Below are 27,171 nucleotides of genomic sequence, written 5' to 3' on the forward strand. Positions count from 1 at the left end.
TATATATATATATATATATATATATATATATATATATATATATATATATATATCGTATTATTTGCTATAAATTAAGTTTGTAAATCTACTTTTTAGGTGAATTGTTGCTTGACAATAAAGTTGTCAAAGATATTATCTTTTAATCGAAAAAAACTTTAATTAGAAGGATTTGTGCGAATATACCCCAGAAATACAAAAAGACAAGAAAAGCGATTATGCTTTAGTACTTATGTTCCAACCTTTCTAATCTTTCTAAGATAATTGGATACATTAGGGTTTTTTCTAAGTTGTGAGTGAGGCAACATTGCATAAAATTGTGAAATCATACTAGCAGAAGAAACTAGTTTACGCATTGATGCTATAACGACAAACTATATGGAATAGATTTATATGGAATATGTTCGGAGTTATGGATGAATAAATCAGTATTGAACGCATCGTCAGAAACAAGCGTTATCTCTGGTTTTTCTCCAACACATTTCACATGTCCTCCAACACTTTTCACATGTCATAAAATGTATAAACTTTTTCACGAATTTCATTCGAAATATAGAAATTTATGTAAGAATAAACTATTATTAGGTGTAGTAAAAAGAAATCCATTATTTTTGCATGAAATTGAATGGAAAAATAATGGATTTCTTTTTACTATACCTAATATAAACATAATAATTACTTATGTGTATGTAAACTTGTTTCATATTTCTTATTTGCTTTATACATTCGTAGAGATTCCAGATGGATTTGTATCTTTTTTTAAAGCACTAGTAGTGCTGTTTTAGAAGTTGAGGTTACAACTTCATACAAAGTTAAATGAATTACGAAAAGAAGACATTCAATCAAAATATTATAAAAAAATGAATGTGTCACCTTCCAGGTTTGTAAACAATTTATTTTGTACTTTATATTAGTATTGCACCTTCTTGTTACATAATTATTATACATATTTTAGAAATATTGTTTCTGTTTTTTATCAGCTGTGGTGTATAAGCTTAAATCCGCTGTTTTTTAGTTAGAAAAACACATTTTTTTTTCCTAGAAAGCAAAAATTAATTTATTCAAAGTACTTGCTCTCGTTAACTATATATTTTTCCCATCTTTCGGGCAATTTGTGTATACCACGCCAAAAAAATTCCTCATCTTTCGAAAAATTCTAAACCACTCATCAAGCCATTTTCGGACGTCTTCGTAAGAATCGAAGTGCTGCTCAGCGAGCGCGTGGCCCACGATGGTCGACGAAAACAGGTGATAATCAAAAGGTGCCAAATCTGATGAGTAAGCGGGATGGGGTAGCACTTCTCAGTTGAGTGTCTCCAAGTAATTTTGGATCAAGTTGTTGACATGTGCGATGGTGCGTTGTCATAGAGGAAAATCAGTTTGTCTTTTCCGATAATGCGGCCTTTTTTCATGCAGAGCACGATGCAATTTGATCAGTTGTTGATGGTAGCGGTGAGCATTAACAGTTTCACCAGGTTTTAACAGCTCGTAGTAGATGATCCCACCCTGCTGATCCCACCAAACGCACAGCATCGTCTTCCGTCCGAAGAGATTTGGTCTTGAAGAAGATGTTGATGGTTGGGCGGGATCAACCCAAGATTTCTTGCGTTTAGGATTCTGAAAATAGATCCACTTTTCATCGCCTGTCACAATCCGATACAGGAACGACTTTCTTTTTTGTCTGGCAAGCAGAATTTGGCATGTGTTTTGGCGTCGCTCCATCTGTCTATTTTTCAGTTCATGCGGTACCCATTTTCCGATCTTTTGAATCTTCCCCATGGCATGTAGCCGCATGGAAATGGCTGCTTGAGAAATACCCAATTGCTCAGCAAGCATTTTTTGCGATTGGGTATCGTCCTCGTCCAAAAGAATCTGCAATTGATAATCTTCAACCTTCCTGGGCCGATTTTCACGCTTCTTGTCACTCAGGTCAAATGTCGTCATTGAACCGGCGAAACCAATCTCTGCACGTTGTTTCCGATAAAGCATTGTCGCCATAGGCCTCCACAATCGATGCGATTCGGCAGCCGATTTCTTCAAATTGAAACAGAAAAGCAAAATTTCCCGCATATGCTTTTTTTTTTAGCAAAAAACTAGACATGATGACGAAAAAAAAATATATGTTGTTGTATGAAATTGCTGATGATGTGCACTGGTTAATGTTGACAGATGTCAAACACATAAAAAAAAGTGTGTTGTGTGCCCAGAGAGTAGCTTTGTACGCTCATTAATGCCACCTATGAGCAAACAGCGGATTTAAGCTTATATATCTGGTATATGCTTATTCATAATAAATAAACAATTTTCATGATTTTAATTCAATATATTTATGAAATTTATGTTTACAAAATTCATGTTTATTACTTTATATTTACATTTCTTGAGCTTTTATACAATTATAATTTGTCAACAGATTCCAAAAGTTACATAAATTGTTCTATATTAACAAGTATGATATTTTCAGACAGCAAGACAAGTTTTTTATCTTCGACATATACTCTCACAGAAAATTAATTATTAAATACAACTACTCTTTTCGAGATAGAAGTATCATTTTCTATTTTTTGAAAATCGAAGAAAGACTCGTTTCCCTTTGTATATGCCTAATTTTTACACAGTAGTTGTATAGTGTCTAAATGATTCTTCAAAAAATTAAAATTAAAATTGTTTAATTGCCATTCTTCAATTCTGGAGCGACTTGCAGCGACTCAAAGTTAAAAAATTATGTCGAATTGAATAACTTATGCTATTGTAAACTTAATATGCTATTGTAACTTAATATTAGGTGTAGTAAAAAGAAATCCATTATTTTTGCATGAAATTGAATGGAAAAATAATGGATTTCTTTTTATTACACACTTTTTACTACTTTTTACTACTGCCTGCAAAAATATATATGTAATTTAATTTTTTAGTTTTTTAATACAGATGTACAATTACCATATACGATTATATACTTTTTGATTCATGCACATATTCCTATGTGAATTGATATATGCATTCCCGTATGTTGGATTCCTTTATCCCTATCGCTATCGTTATTGCTATTACTATCACTATTTTTATCGCTATCACTATTGTCTTCGCATTTCATGTTCGCATTTGGTTTCTTCTTTTTCTTCTTTTTTATTTATTGGCTGTCACCTCCAAAGAAAATGATAGAAGGATTCGGCCAAATCACGTCAATCAAACTTAGAGATCGAGTATAGTCCTATATATGAGAGAAGCAATTCCCACTGCTACCTTTAGCACATATTCAGCACCGCCATATTTAGCCCGCTCCAATTGACCAGCTGACCAGTTTCCCAAACTATTTACTTCATTGTAAGAATCATGAACTCCGTCTGGATGAGATTAAGTAAGTATTAATGTTTTTGTGTTTTCTTGTTGAATAATATAGTGATTAAATAACAATTAAAAATGTTACACAAAAAGATAAACGGCATATTGTATATAATTAGTTTTATTGAATGCATTATTGCAATAACGTTATGTATTTTTGTAACATGATTATGTTTCTATTTTGACAGAAAGTTTCGCAAATACACAAAGCTAGCATTTAAGCTATTTTATAAAGCTATTAGCTCATAAAGCTATTTTAGATATGTATATGTATCAATTTAGCTGTAAAAGAAACATATGACAGCTCTCCCCTGCGGACACAATATGCTTTAATTAGGTGGGGGGGGGGGAGGGATAACACCAATCGGAAATCGCGACGCCAATGTCACTTTTCTCATATATAGGACTCTATGATGGAGTGTCGAGCGGAACAATGGCTTCGCTAGAATGGAAGAGGGGAGGTTGGAATCGAAATAAGTAGTCAAGTCAGAAGTTTGAAAGTCCATAATTGTAAAATTGTGTTTAATTGGTTCTTCAGTTGTTATCGAGAATCATCTCAGTCAACAATTTCATATAAAATGTCATTCCGAACGAGGATTTCTTCAATTATACTAAAAATTATTATATTTAATTCAATGTTGATGAGAATTTATTTTTCACTTACATTAATTTATATAGAATAGTCAAATATCATAAAATAATCAATTTATAATACTTCAACGCAGGAATAACTAAATAAGATTAGTCTAGAGCGATAATTTTTATTATGTATCTTATGTTAGTTCGTTAGTTGACATTGGATAGGATTACATAAATAGGGTTTTAAACAGGATTTTCTTTATTATCATGATGAAGATTTTGTGGCGAAAATACGGAACTTTATAAAATGTTGAAAACTGTTCGATGACGATTTTTTAAGAGTTCATATGTTTCTTTATAAGAACACTTATAGAATTGAATTTTAAACACTTTCAGAACGCTTATAAAATACAGTATATATATCGTTTCATGAAAGTTTTGCTAGTAAAGTAGAAAGTAATGTTAAAGTAACGCTTTCCAAAGGATGCTCGTAAACGCGCCTTAGTGCAGAGAGTTGTGCACTGTCAGATTTTTCAAACATTTAGCAAACGCTTTTCTCAATACCGTGAGACAAACATTTTTCTTCTATTCAACAAACGCTGTTTCAATGTGAATTATTGAATCTCAGTAAACGTTTTGTAAGACTTTTATGCAAACGGCTGAAAGACGCCCAAAAAACGTTTTTCTCAACTCCATAACACAAGCATCTTCCGTTTAGCAAACATTCTTTTATATATCCAATTTTCAAATAGTACATAATATGATTACTAAAGAGATACAATGAAATTCAATTTCTCGCATTTAAAAAACTACATCAAATAGGATAAAAGGCGCGGTGATGAGACTTTTCAATAAAAAATTTTATACTTTTTTTTTAATAAAATGTCTGCGTTCAATAAGCTCTATACTTGAACTGAACGTCCATGAAATTTTTTATTTTTAGAGAATGCCTTCCAAATGCTGCAACGCACAGTGGGACAAAATCCCGAAAAACTGGCAAAAAGTCGATTTTGAAATTCAGTAAAATATGTATGTCATCTCAATTCAAGTATCAAAAAGTAAGCCGGATTTAAATTTTATATTAGGTGTGTACAACTTTGCTTCCGCCGTTTTTTTTCCGAAATTCGAGGCTTTATTGTAAAAAACTGGTTATACATTTATGATTCAAAGTATTGTCCATCGCTGGCCACTACTTTCTCCCATCTTTCGGGTAGCGTACGAATCCCGCGTCGAAAAAACTGATCATCTTTTGAAGCTATCCACGAATCGATCCAATTTTTTACTTCTTCATAATACCGGAAGTGCTGGTCAGCCAGGCCGTGTGCCATTGATCGAAACAAGTGATAGTCAGAGGGAGCAACGAGAATACGGAGGGTGGGGTAGAACTTCCCATTTCAACATTTCCAAGTATGTCTTGACCACTTTCGCAACATGGGGTCGAGCATTGTCATGCTGCAAAATCATTTTATCGTGTCTCTCGTTGTATTGCGGCCGTTTGTCTTTCAATGCTCGGCTCAATTGCGTTCGATACCGATCACCATGTGATTGTTTCAGTCGGTTTTAACAGTTCATAATACACTACGCCGAGCTGGTCCCACCAAATACAGAGCATGATCTTGGATGTCAAAATCATCGTTCTTGAAGCGTTGAAACCACTCACGACACGTTCTTTCACTAATAGCGGCCTCACCATAAGTATTTGAGAACATTCGATGAGCTTCAGCCGCAGATTTCTTCATATTGAAGCAAAAAATTAAAATCTTCCACAAATGACGAGAATTTGGCTCGTAAACTGACATTTTCAATCGAGAATAACTTTATGATGCAGACACAAATCGACTAATGTTTCTATGGGGTTATGTTGACAGATGCCAAGTTTATTGTATGACGTCTATGATCTATTTATTTCGATCACCACTTACCGCTAAAGCCATCTATAGGAAAACGGCGGAAGCAAAGTTGTAATAATAATTTAACTTTTATTTCGGCAGAGCTTTGAATATAAGAACAAGCTTTAAACCGGGTAAACAACATATTATATACAACATGTTATAAATTTCAAAATTCACAACTTATATCTTAAGTTTTATTATTTATTTATTGTTTTTTGTATATATTTATAAATATTAATTATTAATAATTATTATTAATAACTATTTAATATTACATAAATTAAAGTTCTGTATTGATTGAATTGAATATTTTTGCAAGTTAAAACTTGCTATGATTGACTATAATCGGAGATTATTAATGAAATTTTTAATGAAATTTACTTTACATCGATACATTCTCATGTTATGTCCTTTCAAAAAAAAATCTGCCACTTTTTGCCACTTCGCTTTGGCTTCGGAGAAATAGCCTAGTCGATCACGCGCGTGACAAAGTGGGTGCGTTCGGGGAGACGTCATTCGCGCTATTTAACGTTATAAACTGTTCGCAGATAGCGCTAACAAACACGATCATGACGTCACTAATGGTAGCGTGTTAAGTCACAACTGTGCGTTATCAACGCTATTCCTTCTGAGATAATGTATTGGTAGCGTTAGTGTTTACAAATCCGTGAATGACCCTAGCGCAGCGTTGGTAACGTTTTTTAACATTCGTCAAAGTTAGATTAATGTTTGAGGAGATTCTGTTCTCAAGTGGCATCAAACTTTTCTGTCTTAGAATTTCGTAAAGTAAACGTACGTACGTAATGTGTGAATTTTAAGTTTTATCATAATGAATGCAATCTCAATTTTAATCTCTGCTGGTTTGCCACTAGGCTGAACGTAAGTCTTGCTTGTATATCATCTTTAACTTTTCAAAGTTTCTGCAAAGTGCAACTTGTGTATTTGATTTTATTATAAATGTGAAAGTGAGAGATATCTTGTTACTGGCAATTTTTAATTCCCGTGTACGGAAAAAGTTACTACTGCAATATAACGCGGCAGGGTATTCCGCTGCAGATACTTAAGATCGTTATTAAATGCTAGATGTGCTTCTTCTTTTGAAATCGATAACAGATACTTAAGAATTCTTCCTTTTATCTGATTAATTTACTTAATGTAACTATTAATTTTTTGATCTAGTTTACATTGTTCACTTCGGCCTAGCGGCAAGCTATCATAGAAATTAAGATTCTGTTATTCACTACGAGAAAATAAAAAATTTATGTTATAAATAATTTACAAAACCTTAAAAATAATTTTTAATCATAGGAAAAAGTTTGGTGAAAACAGAATCCCCTACATTAATTTAATTTCGACGAATATATCTCTCTAGTTAAACCAACGCTATCAACGCTTAGGATCGTTCAGCTTGAAGCTTGCTAACGTTATCGCGCTATTAGCTCCAAGAACAGCATTGATAACGTTTACGTCCATAGCGCGAATAGTGTCTCCCCGAATACACCCAGTGTCGAGCGTACGCGGAGGGCGATATTTATTTTCGTGAGCGCATTTTATTAAAGGCAGATTTTGAATTGGCTGGATTTACTTTTGAATATTTTTTGTTCACATTTAATAATCAGCTATGTTAATCTTATTAGTTACCAAACGAGAAATTATTGAATTTTTGATGAAATCTAGTACTAACGATACGTGCCATTATAACATGCCGATCTTAAACCCGGATATGAGGAGGGAAAGCATTCAATTTTTATTCATTATATTTTCTTTTCTGTATTATACTATTTTCAGTAAGGTCGTTTAAGTAGAAATTGTTACGTTATAATTATAATTTTATGTTCCCATATTGGATCCACCATTCTGAATTTCAAAATTGTAATATTATTTTCGAAATCAGCGATCCCAAAAACTCCGAATACCGTGTTTCGTTTTTAAATTAAGTCACTTTTAAGGCATTTTGATCCGCCATATTGAATCAGCTATTTTAAATTTTGAAATTTTTACATCAGAAATGAAATCAGCGATATCGAAACTTTATATTAGTGTATCGGTGTTAGATATTTTCATATATTTTAACGAGATATTAATTTTTGCCATTTTTTCGGGATTCTGTCCCACTGTGCAGCGTTGCAATTTCCGTTTTACGAATACTCTACTGGCCATTTCTAAATTCTCAACGAATTTCTGCAAATGCTTATGTAAATGTTAAACAAACATTTATGAAATTTCTCATTTTCGTCAGAGAAATCGAAACGTTTGAAATTTATAGCGTTACACGAATGTATTAAAAGACGAATTTTATTAGTTAACTACATTTGCTCATTTTTTAAAAAAACCTTGATTTTAATTTATAACTTTTATATTTATTAAAAACACTTTTCAAATAATCGAAGTAACACAAAATACTCGAAACAAAACGAGGCACATGTCCGACTCATTCGAATGGTCTTATGGATTAGATTAGATGACATGCTCATTTGTTCAAATCCGTTCGTGTCACTGAACATTGGAGCACATGAATGTAACTGCTCCAACCGCCATCTTATCTGTGATCCAAGTGTTCTTTCTAAGTTAATTTGCAACATGCGACGCGAACAAACCTAAGGTAATTGTTAGTGCGATTATGGAAATCCTGGATAGTCTCCAGGACACTCCTGGTATCAGTGACAATAGTGGTAAACGTCAGGTGGAGATCGAGAGTATCAAGAATCGCATTGTAAATGGCGAAAGCTTCGGCTGAAAAGATCGATATGTAGGAAGAAAGCTTGTACATGAGTTCGGTCTGAAGTTGAAGGGAATAGACAGCTGCGTATGTGCTATTATTGTTAATAGTAATAAGTTTTTGAACCATTAATATAAAATATTATAGAATCATCGATCAAAATGTGAAAAGTTTTTAAACAAAGACGGACTGGGCGCATTTGGGAAGCTGATCGAGGATATTAAGAGAAGCATTAGGAATCGAATGAAATGTAAGATAGATGAGAGTGGACTGAAATGAGTGTCTGTAGTCCGGAAGAGTATAAAAAATAATCCTGTACGCAATGTAGGACTACATGCGAAGAAAAATCATAGCGGCCGAAAAGTAGATAGTTATTCCTATAGCTCTGTAAGCGCATAATATTATTTAATATTTTAAGCATATCTTTAGAATGTTAAATGTACATTTAATTCATACACATTCTAAGAATATACTTAAAATATTAAATAATATTATATGCCTATAAGGAGGTACTACAAACGAGATCACATAGCTCATGGAGTTTAAAGATCACTATGAATAATCAATGATTGAATTAATCTTAAGAAAACGCGATGTGAGGAGAGTCGGAATCTGAGTGGAATGACTTCCGCATAAATCACGTTAAGAGGAATCAAAATGCGATATCCGAAATACAGCGCAGGGCTTGGTTCTGAATAACCTGAAAAGCTCTGAGGTGACTGTTGTTGATGAGACTAAGATGCTGTATGCATATTCAATGAAGGCACATAGCAGAGATTTATGGACAGAAAGTAGCATATGAGGATGGGAGCACTAGGTACCATGAAGAGTATTTTGTGAGAGATTTTAAAATGATTTTTTATCGATCTCTTGAAAAACAAATGTGTTTCCTATAGTCATTGATTTATTTCAACGTAAACACACAAATAATTTCAAAATTTATATCGATCAAAAATCACACATTTTTTAATTGCGAATCAGATTTATAAACACGGTATATAACATCCATAGAAAATCGTAAACAAATAATATTTCGTAAACTACCGCATTTTGACATGATTTATACTAGTTAGGATTAATAGGAGAAGCATATGATACAATTTAAATTAAAAGTTACATATTATCCGAATTGTTCCTTATCGATACACATTGAGCGGTCGAGAAAACATTTTTCGGTCGCTTGAAATAAGTGCCCAGAAACCACCACTTTCTTCTACCGTCCGAAATTGATCGTATCGCGACCGCACACGAACATGGGCTCATGCCTTTGTGTATCATGATGGTGATTCGCCGCCGCTTGCCACCGTACCCCCTCCACATGCCGTAAAATGCCGTAAACGAGTCCAATCACTGCTTGGAGGTAGAAAAAATCTTGAGATGCATTCTGCTTCATAGGCTGTGTTCATTTTGGCACTCACACCGCTTCAAGCATCATTTCATCCATGTTGCTTATTAAATACTAAACAAGGACAATTGATACTCACAAGTTGGCCATAGTCCGATTCACATTCACCACAGCGTTTAAAAATCATTTCATCTTTGTTGTTTGTCAAATAATAAATGAAGACAAATAATGCTCATGAGCATTAGCATTAATTGGACCAGTCTTTATATTTATTCACCGAATATTAAAGAGAAAGATAAAATGATACATCATGCGCAAAAGAGAAGCGCAAGTATCCTAATTGATTATGTAATCACGTGTGACTTGGCAGCCAATTATAATATAATGGGTATTTTTTTTTAAACTATTAAAGTATTCTGTTTACACTTTAGGCATGTATGTATAAATTTAAACATTTTAATTGCATCTAATGCATATATTTGTGCTCTGCATATAAAAATATTATTTCTATCAATATTAGATGATAAAATTATAAATTCACGGATGTATATCATATAATAAATGAACGGTAAAAAAAAACTATTTATTAAATATTAATTGAATGTTTAAGCAGTAATGTAAAAAATAATGTTTTACAATTCAATTAAGACATTTAAATATTTAAAATTATCGATTTCATTTATAGTTTATAATTTGCACCCAAATTCAGGAGAAAATTACATTTTTAATTTACATATCGTATAACACAAGAAATATTTACAAATAAAATATGCACGCGTAAAGTCAAATAGTTTATTAAAGAAGATATCGAAGGAAAAAAGATATGGAAAAGCGATATGTAATACAGTATGAAAATAAGAGAATTGGAAAGAGGAAGGCCAATTAAAAAGAACATTATTTCTAATGTTTTGTACATTTTCATTATTTTGTATATATCATAGGCACAGTTGCATACATAATTAGACATTGTGACCCAGAGAAGCGATTAAAAACTACTATAATCATATATATATATATATATATATATCGTAATTTTTTATTTGCTAAAAATTAAAAGGTTCATATAAATGATACGCAATAAATATTAATATTTGCGAAAACTTAAAATCTTATAAAATCAAACTATTCTAAAAAGTCAATTACAAACTTCAGTTGCTAACTAATACTTTAAAGACTTTTATATACGCAGTATATAAATATATTTTTTTATTCATTAGAAATTAAAAGATTTTAAAAAATTTATAAATAATACGCAACAAATTTTAATATTTATGCAAACATAAAATTTTACAAAGTAAAACTCAAATAATTCTAAACAGTCGATTATAAACTTCAGTTGCAACAAATATTTTAAGGCTTCTGCAGTATAGAGATAAAATGTAGTTAAAAATAAAATTCTATTACAAAAAACTTAAACCTCTAGTATAAACCTCTAGTATAACGCATACTACATTCTCCCTCCCTCTCACTTTTCCCTCCTTCCCCTCGTCCCTTTCTCCGTCATTCCCTCAATCTTTAGGACACATAGAATAAGTGCTGCCTGCAGAGCAGCTAATATATACACATACATACACATATATATATATATATATATAGTATTTAAGAGGTGATATATCTTAACATACAATCATAACTGAACTCTTGACAGGCTTTTCCGTCGCAAATTTTTATTTCATTCACAACATTCGCGGACTAAGATAACGATTGAAAAAATCGAAATACTTGTCCCCGAATTGATTCTTGATATTAAGTTCTACTTTTGCTGCATCTCTCAAGTAATATAGGTTTAGCAGTTCCTTAAATGTATGACAGTATACTAAAGCTTTGTCAAACAATTTTATTGCTTCTTCTACGTTTCCCCTAAATTAAAAAAATGGATTCAGAATATTTTCACTAAAACATCTTCGAATTTAGAATATTTTCATTAAAAAACAACTTTCTTTATATAAGTCATGTATGTGATTACAATAAGTTAACTAAATAAATTTTAAAGTACAATAATTATGAGAAAAGATTGGAAACATACCTTTTTATTTCAATAATTCCTAACGCTTCATATGCAGAACTACACTTTTCATCCAATTCTATCGCTTTTTTAAGATATTTCGCAGCTTTATCAGAATAACCACTCCAATCAAATTGCAAAAAGGCTCTCTGCAGATAAACTAAAGACATAGATGTATTCTCCGGATATTTTTTTATTATTTTAGTAAAATAAATGTCAGCTTTTTGATACTGTTGAGTTTCGGACATCATCTAAAAATAATTGAAAATTTTAACAATGAATCGAAATGTAAATGATAATAATTTATCTCCTCCTATCTCTTTTTTATTCCAATTATCTTTTTTAAAAAATTATAAATAATATTTTATATACCTTACGATAATATTGATAACAAAATATGCATTCAGGAAAGTTTGTATATTTTTCGAAAACTTTCTCGAAAGCTCTCACAGCCGCTTCAACTAATCTTACATCTTTATTTAACTTCGCAATACAATAATCTGTATAGCATTTTTGTATACATGCCATGCTAAAGTTTGGATTGTATTCAAGAGCCTTTTTAAAATCGTCCTTAGCTTTGTTTAGTTTGTCCATGTGCATATATAACTGAAATTACAAAATGTTATATTATTTTATATGTACATTTATATGCGATAAAAATATGCTCAATGTGCTTAATACCAGTCCTCTGTGATAGTAAATATCGCTGTAACGCGGATTTATACTAATGGCTAATTCGAAATTCATGGAGGCCATGTCTATATCCATGAACTTCAGATGTAAGTTCGCTTTCTTTAACAAAGCATTTATCTTTACATCATCGGATGCATACTCGATGTTCAGTATACATTCTAAGTCTTGGAATGCAGGATCGTATTTACCCAAAAGTGTACAAAATGTAGCTCGTAATAATAACACTTCAAGTTTAGTTGAAGGTAATGAATTAAATGCCGGACTTTCAATAATTTCCGTACACAATAGTATTATGTCATCATATTTCATATCTTTTAACGCTTGTAGTGGTTTTTTGAAAAATCTAATAACAAACATATTAAAAAATAAATAATCACAAAAACGGTTTTCTGCCTATACTTACTCTGGAATATTTTCTGGACATCGAAGTCTAGAAAACACTGGATCTGTAGAATAAGATGTAATATAACATTCGATGAAAAGCTGATTTGGCATAAATAACTTTTTGTTTGCCCAATTTTCATAAGCATGTTGTTTCACTAAAAATAATAATAATTTTTATTGCAAGTAATTAAATTTCTGTTATGTTTCAAATTTTGTTCTAATTTGCTATGAATAATTTTTACTTAATACAAAGTGCTTTTAATATGTAACTTACCAAGTTTTTTCAAGATTATTTCTACCTTAACAAGGGAATCAGGATGAGAAAACTCTTCATAAATACATGCGGTAGTCATGTCCTTCAAGGCTGCTTCCAAATCTCCCGTTTGCTTCAATATACGTGCCCTACGTAGCACAGCTTTAATATATTTTGGATTTAATTCCAACGCTTTTGTACAATCTGCCTTTACGAAGCTATATTTCTTCTGTAAATTGTAATTATTGTACACACACATTACTAACAACTTCGACAATCAACTGAAATCAAATTTTCATGTTAAACTTATTATGACTATTACAAATATCTTAATACCAATTGCTCATAAGCAGCTGCTCTATTTTGATAAAAAATCGCGAGTTCATCCTTATTCTCCTTGGGACAAATGTCGATTGCTTTAGTATATTCAGCAATGGCTTCATTATATTTTTTCGTTTTGAAATATACATTTCCTTCTTTTTTACACTTTAGTGCTCTTTGTATAGGAGTCTAAAACAAAAAATTTATTTGCATTTGTCATTAAAGTACTACCTTTTTAATGTTTACGATAATTTTATAAACATATATAATGCCATTATGGAAGATGCTTCAAATTATTTTATTGAAGTTCTAAAAAATAAATTTCTATACTATGAATTTCATGATCTCATCAAATTCAGCAGTGTTTGCAGACAATATATTATTTACAATATATTATTTACTAAAAATTATCGCTCGTGAGAACGATAATTAAGAGATATTAATGGTATACATACAGCTATCGCTATCAATGAGGAAATATATAGTAAGAGGGAAATCTATTACTTTGATATCTTTGAAATCCAATAAACAGACTCTCATAAGAGATATCATGAGAATTATGAATTATGGATAAATGTATTTTTGCAATGAATGGAAGACGCTTTCATATACGGCTCTTAACCTCCGATTCGGCTGTGGAAGAAGACACTTTGGATGGCCCATCGCTGTTAATAAGGATACGTTTGTTAGGCTCTTCTGCATTTTGTACATCGATGAATTGAGAATATGATCGAAGAAAATGGATAACATGTCCAAATCGATTTTGTATATTAAGATGTGTCTTTATAGCATCTACACTATATATATATAACAGTTCTTTAAATGTGCGACAAAATACTAAAGTCTTATCAGATAATTTTATTGCTTCCTCTACGTTCCCTCTGAAAGAAAAAATGGATTCAAAATATTTTCATTAAAACATCACATATTCTTTACGCAAATCAAACACATAATTGCAAATGATTTCTTTTAAAAATTGCAATGTATAATAATTGTAAAAAACAATTATATTGAAAACATACCGTTGTATTTCGATTATTCTTAACATTTCAATACATCTAAGCTTGCCGCCATTAGAACATGTCTCCAATTTTAATACTTTGTTCAAGTATTCCATAGTATCATCAAGATTACAGTTCCATAATAGCAAATAAACAATAGCATAATCTGGATTTTTCTCTATCGCTTTAACAAAATAAGTATCAGCCTTTTGATACTGTTCAATTTTGGACATTATCTATGATTAAAAATTTCACCAATAAATCAAAACATGTACAACATACTAATATTATATCACTTTTATTTATTTAATTTTAATTTTTTTTTCAAAATTATAAATAATTATATCTACCTGAGCATACAAAACATAACAACATACACATTCAGGAGGATTCGAATACCTTTCGCTATCGAAAGCTTTCTCAACATCTCTCACAGTCATTTCGGCTAAACTTAAATCTTGGTTCAATACTGCAAAATGATAATTTGCATACCATTTCTGCATATGTGCCGCGCTGAAGTTTGGATTCAATTCAACGGCCTTTTCAAAATCGTGCTTAGCTTTGTCTAGCTCTTGAATGTCCAAATACGCCTTAAATAACAAAATAACATTGTTACAATGCTTTCATAATACATCGAAACTACATATGTGCGATAAGAAAAATATGTTCAATGTTTAAGTGCGTAATATACCTGGCCTCTATGATAGTAGATATCGCTACAACTTGGATTTATCATAATAGCTAAATCAAAGTCCTTAAAAATAAAATATCGAATCCCGATTTGTCTATGTAGATTTGCTCTTTTTATCAAGGCGTTTACCCTTACATCATCAAATGCATCTTCGCTAGATAAAATAATTTCAAAATCATGAATCGCAGCAGAATAATTGCTCCGAAATAAGTTGAATGTAGCTCGTAATAATATCACTTCTAGTTTAGAGGAAGGTAATTTATCAAATCCAGGGCTTTCTATTATTTCTGTGCACAGCGGTATTATATTATGATATTCTTTGTTTTTTAACGCTTGTAATGGTTTCTTGAAAAATCTAATAACAAAAATTAAAAATTAAACTTCATAATTCCATTAATTTTTGTTTATACTTACTCTGGAATGTTTTCTGGATGTTCAAGTCTAGAAAGTATTGGATCTTTAGAAAAAGCTCTAATATAATATATTTCAATGGCATGCGTAGTAAGCATAAAAAAATTTTCATGTGTGTTTTCCTGGACTTGTCCCACTAAAAATAATTTTGATTATATGTCATTAAATTTATCTGTTATATTTCAATTCTTATTCTAGTTTGTTATGAATACTATTTTATTTAATATTATTATTAAAACCAGTAATCTTACCTTCGGTGTTACTCACTGATTTTATTGAAACTTGATACATTTGTAGAATAGTTCAAAATATTGGACACATATTTTTTTATATTGGCAAAAGTACAGTTTTCAGAATAAAAACAACCCCTTGTATTTATAAATCGATAATTCATTGTACTTAAACTCAAATATTAGAGTTATTTTTTTAGTCTTATGCCCAATTTCTTCATTTCCAAATAAATTGTGGATAACCTTATCCAGGAGACATCTCCATTATACTCTGGGAGACATCTCTTGAATAAAGTTATCTAGAGGTGCAGAAGAAATTGGATATTAAAAACAAAAGGTTTTTATATTGCTGAAAGAAAATTCAATATTGAAATTATAGAAATCAACATTGGCGGATCCAATTATTTTTTAAATTTTTAGTTCTATCTCCAAATCTTTGCCACATCTCTAATGCTCGGTTGCACCAACGTCACATTGACTTTAAGCGAGATTTAAAATTCTCTCCATTTCTCTTTCTCTTTCGGCTTTAAAACGAGATAGATAGTTTTAAGTCTCGCTTAAAGTCAAAGTTAAAGTCAACCGGGCTTAAGACACAAAAAAAATTTCTAATACTTGAGTTTAAGTACGAAGAATTGATTATTTCTTTACAAATACAAGGGGTCATTTTCATCCTTAAAACTGTATCTTGGACGATATAAAAAAAAACGTCCAATATTTTTTACTACTCTACAAATCTACTAAATTTCTAAAATTAATGAGTGACACAAAGATCTACTTGTAAGTGCTTTAATATATAACTCACTAAGCTTTTCTAAGATCATTTCTGCCTTTAAAAGAGAAGCTTGATCGGAAAAGTTTTTGTGAATACAAGCAGTAGTCATATCCTTAAAGGCAGTCTCCAAATCCCCTGCTTGCTCCAATACACGTGCCCGACGTAGCAAAGCTTTAATATATTTTGGATTTAATTCCAACGCTTTTGTACAATCTGCCTTTACGGAGCTATATTTCTCCTGTAAATTGCAATTATTGTACACACATATCACTAACAACTTCGACAATCAACTGAAATCAAATTTTCATGTTAAGCTTATTATTACATTACAAACATCTTATTACCAATTGCTCATATGCAGCCGCTCTATTTTGATAAAAAGTCGCCAGTTCATCTTTATTCTCCATGGGACAAATGTCGATTGCTTTAGTATATTCAGCAATGGCTTCATTATATTTTTTTGTTTTGAAATATACATTTCCTTCGTTTTTATACTTCTGCGCTCTTTGTAAAGGAGTCTAAAATAAAAGAATTTACTTGTATTTGTCATTAAAATACTATCTTTTTGACGTTTGTGATAAATTTATAGGCATATAATGTCATTACGGAAGGCACTTCAAGTTATTTCATTGAAATTTTATTAATTAGATAAATCTATAAATTATGCATTTCAAAATCTCATCAAGTTCATCAGCAGACAATATATTATTTACTGAAAATTGTAATACTGTTATTATTACAATTTTATATTATTATATTTTATATTATTACAATTGTAATAATGTTCGTAATAATGATATTTTGAAATATTGATGATATATAGCTATAGCTATAATTAGCAAACATTAAAAAAAGGACGTTCGTAAGGACATAATCGTAAGATATAAGAGGATTTATCCAAAATTCAAAATCCTCTCGGATTGTAAATTTCGAATAAATGTGTTTTTGTATTCAATGGAAAATGCTTCCATATAAGGCACGCTGTCTTAACCTCCGACTCGGCTGCAGGAGAAAGCACTTTGGATGGTCCATCAATCGGGATATGTTTGTCGGATTCCTCCGCATTTTGTATACTGATGAATCGAGAGTATGATCGAAGGAAACGAATGATGAATGCAAATCGATTCTTTGCATCAAAAATGTGTATAAGGTCTATACTGTACATGTATAGCAGTTCCTCAAATGTATGACAGAATGCTAAAGCCTTATCAAATAAATTTATTGCTTCCTCTATGTTCCCCCTGAAAGAAAAAATGGATTCAAAATATTTTCATTAAACCAGATTCTTTATGTAAATCAAACACATAAGTGTAGATTCCTTTACAAAATTGCAATGTACAATAATTGTAAGAAATTATATTGAAAACATACCGTTCTATTTCAATCAATCTTAATACTTTAATACACGTAATCTTGCCTGCAACAGAGCCTCTATCCAATTTTAATATTTTGTACAAATATTTCTCGACGTTAATAAGATTACAGTCCCATAATAGTAGATAAACAATAGCGTAGTCCGGATCTGTTTCTACTGCTTTAATAAAATAAGTATCAGCCTTTTGATACTGTTGAGTTTCGAACATTATCTATAAAGATTAAAAATTTCATTAATAATTTAAAATGTGTACGACATAATACTAATGCTTTATCATTTTCATTTTTTTCGTAATTTTAATTTTTTTTCCAAAATTATAAGTAATTATAAATACCTGAGCATATAAAACATAACAACACACACATTCAAAAGAATTTGAGTATTTATCTGTAGCTTTCTCAATGATTCTCTCAGTAATTTCGGCTAAACCTATATTTCCATTCAATAATGCAAAACGATAATTTGCGTGCCATTTTTGCATGTGTGCCATGCTGAAGTTTGGGTTGTATTCAACGGCTTTTTCAAAATCGCGCTTAGCTTTGCCTAGCTCTAGTATGTTCTTATGTGCCTTAAATGATGAAAATAAAATAATATTGTTACTACGTTGTTTCGTAATACATAATGAATCTATATATGCAACAAGAAAATATGGTCAATATTTAAATTAGTAATATACCAGTCCTCTATGATAGTAGACATCGCTACAACTTGGATTTATGATAAGGGCTAATTCGAAGTCCTTGAAAGCCATTTCTAAAGTACACATTTTCCCAATTTCCAGGTATACATTCGCTCTTTTAATCAAGGCATTTACCCTTATGTCATCACATACATCTTCGCTGTACAAAATAACTTCAAGATCATAGATTGCAGCGTTATAATAGTTATAAATGAAGTAAAATGTAGCCCGTAACAACAGCACTTCTAGTTTAGAGGGAGGTAATGTATCAAATTTGGAACTTTCAATGATTTCTGAACATAGCGGTATTATATTATGATATTCCCTATTTTTTAACGCTTGCAATGGTTTCTTGAAAAATCTGATAACATATTAAAAATTAATCGTCACAAAACGCAAAAAAATCTTTTGCTTATACTTACTCTGGAATGTTTTCTGGATGTTCAAGTCTAGAAAATACTGGATCTTTAGAGAAAGCTTTAATAAAAAATATTTCGACGACATACGTGTTTGGTGCAAATCTTTTGTTTGTCAATTTCTTCGGAAAATACTGTTTCTCTAAAAATAATTTTATTGGGTTGTCCAGAAAGTTCGTGCCGATGTTGAAGGAAAATTGAAACGCAGAAGATTTAAATTTTAGTATACATTTATTAAATTATATAGGTTAGTCGGCACGAACTTTCCGGACAACTCAATAATTGTAGGTCAAAATTTCTTTGTGTTATTTTTCAATTCTTTCTTATTCGTTTATCGTGAATAGTATTTAGTACTAAATGCTTTTAATGTCTCACCAAGTTTTTCCAAGATCATTTGTGCCTTTAAAAGGAAAGCATGATCAGAAAAGTTTTCGTGAATGCAGGCAGTAGTAATATCCTTCAAAGCTGCTTCTAAATCTCCTAGTTGCTCCAAAATAAATGCCCGACGTAGCAGAGCTTTCGTGTATTTTGGATTCAATTCTAATGCTTTTGTACAATCTGCCTTCACTTTATTATATCTTTTCTGCAAATTTCAATTACAGTTGCGTATAGACATTTATATCACATTAATTTCATCAATAAATTTAAATAAATTTTCATATTATGCTTCTATTAGCAGTATCATCAATTTTATTACCAATCGCTCATACGCAGCCGCTCTGTTCTGATAAAAAATCGCGAGATCATTCACATTCTCCTTTGGACAAATATTAATTGCTTTATTATATTCAGCAATGGCTTCATTATATTTTCTCATTGTAAAACGCACATTTCCTGCATTCTTATATTTCTGCGCTTTCTGTAAAGGAGTCTACAACAAAAGTTTGTTTGTATTGCAAGAGTGCTATTTCTTATTTCTTTTGCAATTTATGATAATTTTATAATATGTCTGTGATAATTTAATATCTCTATAGGATAGCTACTAAGTATTCTAAAAGATTTTAAGATGTGATTTCTTATATAAATTCAAAACGGAAATTCTAAATGATCATGTATCCGAAAAGGTTTAGTTTCAAAGATATATATGATGTTAAAATTGAAGGAAAAATTTCGTTTTTTTTTCACATATTATAAAAACAACTCGAGTTATTATTTTAAACATACGCAAAGTTTCTCAAGTCATCAAAATAACGAAAAGAATTTTTAAAACTTCGAAAAAAAAACGAATTTTTTCTTCAATATTGGTATTATATTTCTAAATTAAATAGGATATATGATATCATATAAAGTTTTTGTTTTGAATTTATGTGAGGAATTTTTTCTTAAAATCTGTTAGAATACTTAATAGTCATGTGTCTTTATGGAACGTATTATGAACTACTTTACTAAAGTTTTAAGATTCGAGAGACAAATATAAAGAAGCTACGTTTCGCAGGTTGTCTCCGTGTCCAGATCTATCGGATAATAGTAATTTCCAGTAATTGCTTCAATTATGGTAGATGGCTCTAGAAATTTTATTGCGATTAAAATAAAATGCATTCTTAGAATTTTCCCTCAGTGTTGGACGTATTGAATATTTGTGTTCTTTAGCTATCTTTCTCATGTGTTGTCTAAATATATCTGATTTGTTATAATACAATACGTGGTCTGTAATAATTAATTACATTAATAATATATAATTATTAATAATATATAACTATATTGAGACTACATTCAAAGATAAATAAACGGATTTTCTCTTAGTTTTTTTAACAAGATCCATTACAAAGTTTGACAAAAAATGATTTTTTTCGAAGCCTGAAACAAGACAAGTCAATTCCTGTAGTTTTATGAACTCTGAATATGAATCCGGTTTCCAAATTGCTCCATCATGTCACAGTTTTGAGAAATTTGCAAAGAAGAACTATTTTCGGGTACTTTATCATATTATAGCTACATGTAACATGTTGGAAAAATTTTATTGCGATCAAAATAAAATGCATTCTTAGGATTTTCTCTCAAAAGGAATTCGTAATGTCGGTCATTAATATTCATGATTAAACATAAAATTTATTGTCAAAATATCTGTCAATATGATCATTAACATTTATCAAAAAACTTTATATTATGTTTGTTCAAAGGATTTTAAGGATTTCTTAGACTGTTAAATACAAATCTGATATCATAATTGCTAAATTCAAAATTATGTATTCCATATGACAGAACGCTGAAATTAATCGTATTATCAAAATTTATATGTATAGAAATTTTCATAATTTTAAATTTGTCTATTTTGATATCAGAGTTTAATTCTTCCTCCCCCTCGCCCTAAAAAATTCTTAAGTTCAAATAAAAATAATTAAAAATTATTTGGTAAATCGTCAATGATTTAATTCACGGTTTTCATTTCACAACAAACCCTTAAAAAAATGAACTATTAGTGAAACTACTTGATTCAGTCGTAATTTTTTTGCGAATTATTGGGAAGAGCTATTACATTATTGGGAAAACTATTCAAATAATTATTGGAAAAATTAATTAATTCAGTGTTACTGCTAAAATAAATATTAGTTTAGCATTATATTCCAGAATATACATGACAAAATTATGACAAAAAAAAAGGTTTTTTTTTGAAATCGGAATCTAATTTCACGATGCTCTCCAGTTATCACTCATCCAAAGCTGTACCTCATCTAGACTTACTTGACTTTTGCGATCGTATGAAAATTGTCTCTTTGATGACCCACGAATCCTGAATATTTATAGATGTATAACTGTGACATATCTGGTCAAAGTATATCGTCAAAAAGCTCACGTATATTTAAGATATATGAATTTTTATTTCATAAATGAATCTAAAAAATTTTAATTTGTCCAATGAATAGGTTTGGCTACAAATATGATTATTGCAAATACTTTGATTATTGATATAGCAGTCTCTTGATTACAGTCTCTTAATTATAGGCTTAATGAATTATAATTACGTGCAATTTATTTAAATAGTCATTATTGTGGATAGTTCTAACTACTGAAAGCCGTAATATAATCATTCATATTCGTAATTATTAAAATAGTGCACTCTAGTAATCATTACGGATAATCTGAATCTGATTAGAAAATCAATAATCACTCAGTATACTATTGGAGGAATGATTATTTTAAATAATTTAATTAGGGAATCAATAATCACTCTGTCAAAAGCTATAGAGAAATGATTATTGCACATAATCCGATTAGTGGAATCATTAATAATCACTTCGTTAAAAATTATTGGGGAGTGATTATTGTAACAATCCGATTATTGAATAATAAATACTCACTATTAAAGAGCGAATAATCACTATTAATATTCAATAGTGATTGGTTTTCCGTAAGAGAACTCCATATTTTATCATAAATATCTCATTAACTATACGACACTAAATTTTGAGGGCTAAAAATTCCCTTTGAGGAAACATTCTAAAACGAATTTTATTTTAATCGTAATAAAAATTCAACCTCACATATCATTATAATATGCAAAATATTTCAAAATAAATAACTATTTTTCAATTTTAACTAGCAACTTTCTCATAATTATAACATGGTAGAACAATTTGGAAATCAGATATTCAGTGTCCAAAAAAACTGACAGAAATATCTGATGCCATTTGGATTTTTTTTGTCTAACAGTGTTATTAGAATGTCAACATTTTGTGAATATCGCATTTCATTTCATCAGAACAAGGAGTCTGATATTGAAGTGAACTGCAATGTTCACGAAACGTTTGCATTTTAACAATGGATCTGACACAGACAACCCGCGAAACATACAGCTTCCATAAATATCCATGGAAGCGTTAAAAACTTTAGACATAAACGTTAAAAGTTATAAGACAAATATATATTGTAAAAGTCTCGATTACTAAAAAGTTTATCGATTAGGAAAATCCATGATTATATGTAAACTATGCATTTTATAATCCCATTATTACAATAAGTATTCGGCAATGCTTGCAGACATTATCTATTGAAATTAATCTCTTATGATAACGGTATCTAAATATGTCAATGTCACAATATGTTTTATGATGATATAGAGAAAGCAAATAAATTCATGATTCTGATGCTTTTTAAAATCTAGAAGGTAGCATCAAATGCAACTTTGAGAAAAATAATGTTCTTTTTCATTTTGAATAAATGGATTTTCACAATCTAATCGGGTATTTCTAGATAAAACAAATGATCTCAACCTCCGTCACAGGAGAAGACATTTTGGGTGACTGATCACTATGCTTCCTTCCAGTAAATCTCCTTTTGCTTTTACGCGTCATCTAAAAATACATTGAAACAAATTTTTTGTTCACTTAATGTTTAATTTCTTTTTGCAATACAAAGGATGAAAAGCAATCATAAACATTTTAGAATATTAATAACTTAATAATTTAATTATTATTGTATAATTATATATATACATACATATACATAAATTTTAATATCTTACTAATAATTTTTCTGTTTTTCTTAATATAATTCCTTTTATTCTATAGATTTTTAATAATTACTTTCATCAGTAGTGCAGAAACTTATTGATTAAATCAATATTAACTGAATTCTAGATTGGTTTTTTAAAATGTGTTAAAGAATAGCCATATATTCTTTTTTCCTTGTAGCTTCTGTTTTAAGTAAACTTAGACAAAATAATCTACCAGAATTCTTCAAGATTTTGAACATGTTTCCTTTCCATTACAATTTCAAATCAATATACATATCAGTAACAGATCAGTATCAGTAACTTCATGCAATGATTTAAGAATTTGTACTATCACATATGACTCTATAATTCATAAAATAATTAAAATTCAGTTTTGAAGATGAAAGATTTAAAAATTTAAAACAGAGTAATCTTTTGATCTGTATGATCAAAAGAAGGAACTTAATGTTGAAAAGAAATACAAAATTTTCTGGATAATGCAAATAAAAAATTAAAAAATTAATGCAACTGTAGACATTCCTTTTAGCTGTCGATAATCTGATTCCTTTTGATATCATTATTAATAAGTATGTTAAATATATATGTTTCAATAGAATACTAAAATGATTCAGGACAAAAAGTTGGCAAGGATATTTTTTAAATGATGTGTTTAATCAATTAATCCAAAGTTGCAGCAAGCAATAACTGTGTAGAAGATGAACCTAGATAATGTGTATCCATGAAAATAATCATGCAAGAATGTAAGGAAAGTGAAATATTTGATTTTTTTGTAGAAAAGACAGTGTAACGCAATGGATCATTATGGAAAGCCTGAGTATCGCATCATATCTTCTATCTTATTTTTCTTCTTATGTTCCAGTAATGAGTTTTCTATTGCATTTTGCTATTTGTAACTTGTCAGTTCATAAGAGGTAATTATCTAATTTCCACCAAATTATCTAATGTTGCATAAAATTAAATTTATATGTCAAAGACGTATTTAACTGTGCTTATTTCATTCCAGCTTCTATCCAATAAATTTATTTTTAATGGAAACAAAATACTATAAATTTGATTTGCACTGAAGTGGAATCGAATTAGTGAGGATTTCGGTGAAAACTATACCAGGAGATTATGAACGGTAACGCTTTCCACATTATATACTTATTTCTTTACTTAATACAATCTGCCTTCCGAGAAAAAGATCTTTGAAAGTCAACACGATCAAATTTCGTCAATGTTTCAAGTCTGTCATAATTTCAAAAATTTGAAATGATGCAATACTTGGACTAAAGAGAACACGTCTACAGCCGCCCAAGTGGTCTTTCGAAACTTGCGCGTGATTATGCACGAATATATAATACCTTGTTATTGTTGAACAATATGTTGAATAACGTTAAGTCTGTCGGGCAAATTTTCCTTTTCCGTGAAAATTATTCACGTGTGAAGACAAGACTTTCACGATGCGATTATAAAATACTCAAGTCAATCAATCAAATGCGTCGTCTCTACTCATTCTTCTGCGTCGTATTAACTGATCAGTATGACAAAGGCAGTTCATATCAAATATAGAATTCCTAGAAGCCCCTCCTTCTTCCTCTTCTTCATCCGGTAGAAAAATTCTTTCAATTAATGCAAGTGGGATTTCCCTGCAGCCATGGTAGTATCATAGACATATATTATCACAGTCTAGATATATTAGCTGAGCATCGGCATCTCTGACATAGAAAAGACAAAGTCAAGTGATCTGGCTATTTTGAGAATTGTACACGCGCTCACATTTAAATATTTTAGCTAAATTATGACACTGATTAATATGAATGTTTTTAAATAAAAGACGCATATATACAATATATCACAACAAATTATTTCATCTTTGTTTAATATTGCAAACAATAAGAATAAAATTGAGTAATTGTTTTAGACTATGTTATTTATATTTCTTATTGGAAAACCGTATAGTAAATGAAATTATAAAATAAATGGATACTATTCATTTGTTATAAAATGTACTATTATTGAAATGTATATGTGAGTGCGCGAGTGCATGCGCGCATGCGTATATACATATAAACCAGGTGTTTACAGGTATATTTTTAAAGGAAAATTTTACTTTATTTAATAATCATAATAACCGCTGGAAAAAATAAATAATATAGAAGAATTAGAATAATATAGAATTAGATAATAAAATATAAAGTTTTTAAAAATAAAATTAAAAAATTAAATTAAAATAAGAAATAAAGTAAAATAATATCCATTATTCAACACATTTATAATTAATATCGTAAATCCACATATATCATTCTGTGTTTATTTTTTAAATATTTTTACTTTTACTATTATGTTCATATTATATATGTAATCATTAAATACATAATAAAATAAAATAAATATGTTTGAAATAAATATAGAAAAAAATAAGTATGATTATTAGTAAACAATAATAAAAATTAATATTATAGTAGAATAAATATTATAGTAGAATGAAATATTCACACAATGATTAAAACGATTAATGTATAATTGTAAATTTACTTTTTATTATGAAAAAATGTAACTTTAAGTACTACTTAAAAACACAAATTATCTGCTTTAAAAATAACAATTCACTGCTTTAAACATAATTCTTTGCATTAACAGTTTGTGTTTGAAGCATAAATTTGTGTTTTTTAAAGCAGTGAATTTATATAATTAAAGCAGAAATACATTATGCTGTATCAAGTCGAGATAACAGATACCTTAATCTCTAAAATCTCGAATTTTAATTTCTCGATTTACAAAACCAATCATCATGTTTTTCTGTTAGATTCTTTTGTTTCATGCAAAAACGTGTTGAATGAGATTAATTTCATCAAAATCGAAAGTGAAGACTCTCTTCTAAATAGATTAGATTGCATCGCAGCCATCTTCTCTGTGATACAACTGACGCATGCGCGTGACGAATTTGTCTTATCAAAAAAAGTGGTGTGTCGCAATTGATATATCTGTGATATTACTGTGGTATTACTAGAGCACTAGAAACATAGGTATTCGCATCCACTATTTTTATTCCTTTTTCCACTTCTTGTTCTGTCCATCACTGTGACGGGTTATGGTCACTACAAGTTATGATTTGTATTTGCTGCTTGAAATTTTGAAGCTCCTTTCATTCCTTTCATTTTTACTCTCAAAATCAATTGAATATCTATTGTAATATTAGTGCAGGATTTGAAGAGTGTCTGGCGTTCAGGTTATTTCTAGATAAGGTGCCAAATATGTTTGTCAATTTGAAGATAAGGATTGAAATTTTTTATCTATGAGAAAGTGTAGAGATGTTTATTTACAAGTCATGTATTTATTTTACAGCAATATAGCAACTTGTCGACGAATATATTATCCGCAGGAAATTTAAATAATACCTTTTTTTGATCTATTGATACAGTTTACCGCAACGGAACAATGCATTTAAAAAATTTTTTGCCTTCGTTAATATATTAGGTGTGGGAAAAAGTGGGAAAAAGTTCGTGGCGTTTTTTTAATGCTATCTAATGGGAAAAAACGCCACGAATTTTTTCCTACACCTAATATAATATTTCAGTTTTTTTATAGCCTTCTTTTCATCTCTTATTCTTATGATATAATTTCGAAATGC

At 30.0% G+C, this 27,171-nt stretch overlaps 2 protein-coding genes across 2 annotated transcripts; both read right to left on the reverse strand.

Moving 5' to 3' along the window:
• Positions 1-11,550: 11,550 nt before the first annotated feature.
• Positions 11,551-14,070, reverse strand: LOC105623916 (mitochondrial import receptor subunit TOM70-like). The gene is made up of 8 exons (XM_012205286.1): positions 14,035-14,070; positions 13,546-13,719; positions 13,231-13,438; positions 12,976-13,111; positions 12,561-12,915; positions 12,252-12,485; positions 11,901-12,130; positions 11,551-11,734 (listed from the first exon to the last, which is right to left on the reverse strand). Exons 1-8 carry the CDS (start codon positions 14,068-14,070, stop codon positions 11,551-11,553), a joined length of 1,557 nt encoding a protein of 518 aa, XP_012060676.1.
• A 64-nt stretch (positions 14,071-14,134) lies between these two features.
• Positions 14,135-23,397, reverse strand: LOC105623917. Its single transcript, XM_012205288.1, has 15 exons — positions 23,317-23,397; positions 19,803-19,976; positions 19,481-19,688; positions 19,112-19,247; positions 18,687-19,050; positions 18,345-18,578; positions 18,007-18,221; positions 17,627-17,876; positions 16,980-17,153; positions 16,649-16,873; positions 15,637-15,755; positions 15,223-15,577; positions 14,882-15,121; positions 14,553-14,767; positions 14,135-14,411 (listed from the first exon to the last, which is right to left on the reverse strand). The coding sequence occupies exons 1-15, from the start codon at positions 23,395-23,397 to the stop codon at positions 14,135-14,137; spliced, it is 3,267 nt and encodes a 1,088-aa protein (XP_012060678.1).
• Positions 23,398-27,171: the final 3,774 nt, after the last annotated feature.

This window comes from Atta cephalotes (assembly GCF_000143395.1).
Source record: "Atta cephalotes unplaced genomic scaffold scaffold00067, whole genome shotgun sequence".
Classification (NCBI taxonomy): Eukaryota; Metazoa; Arthropoda; class Insecta; order Hymenoptera; family Formicidae; genus Atta; species Atta cephalotes.

Bases quoted from the DNA above. Each gene is read 5' to 3' on its own strand.
- LOC105623916 (XM_012205286.1), bottom strand. From the start codon at position 14,070: ATGAGAGTCTGTTTATTGGATTTCAAAGATATCAAA. The intron at 13,720-14,034 runs GTAATAGATTTC...TTTTTGTTTTAG, and splicing joins TGGATTTCAAAGATATCAAA to ACTCCTATACAAAGAGCACT. The intron at 12,131-12,251 runs GTATATAAAATA...AATTATTTTTAG, and splicing joins GTTATCAATATTATCGTAAG to ATGATGTCCGAAACTCAACA.
- LOC105623917 (XM_012205288.1), bottom strand. From the start codon at position 23,397: ATGACGCGTAAAAGCAAAAGGAGATTTACTGGAAGGAAGCATAGTGAT. The intron at 19,689-19,802 runs GTAATAAAATTG...TGAAATTTGCAG, and splicing joins CGGCTGCGTATGAGCGATTG to AAAAGATATAATAAAGTGAA. The intron at 15,578-15,636 runs GTAAGTATAAAC...TTTTGTTATTAG, and splicing joins CATCCAGAAAACATTCCAGA to ATTTTTCAAGAAACCATTAC.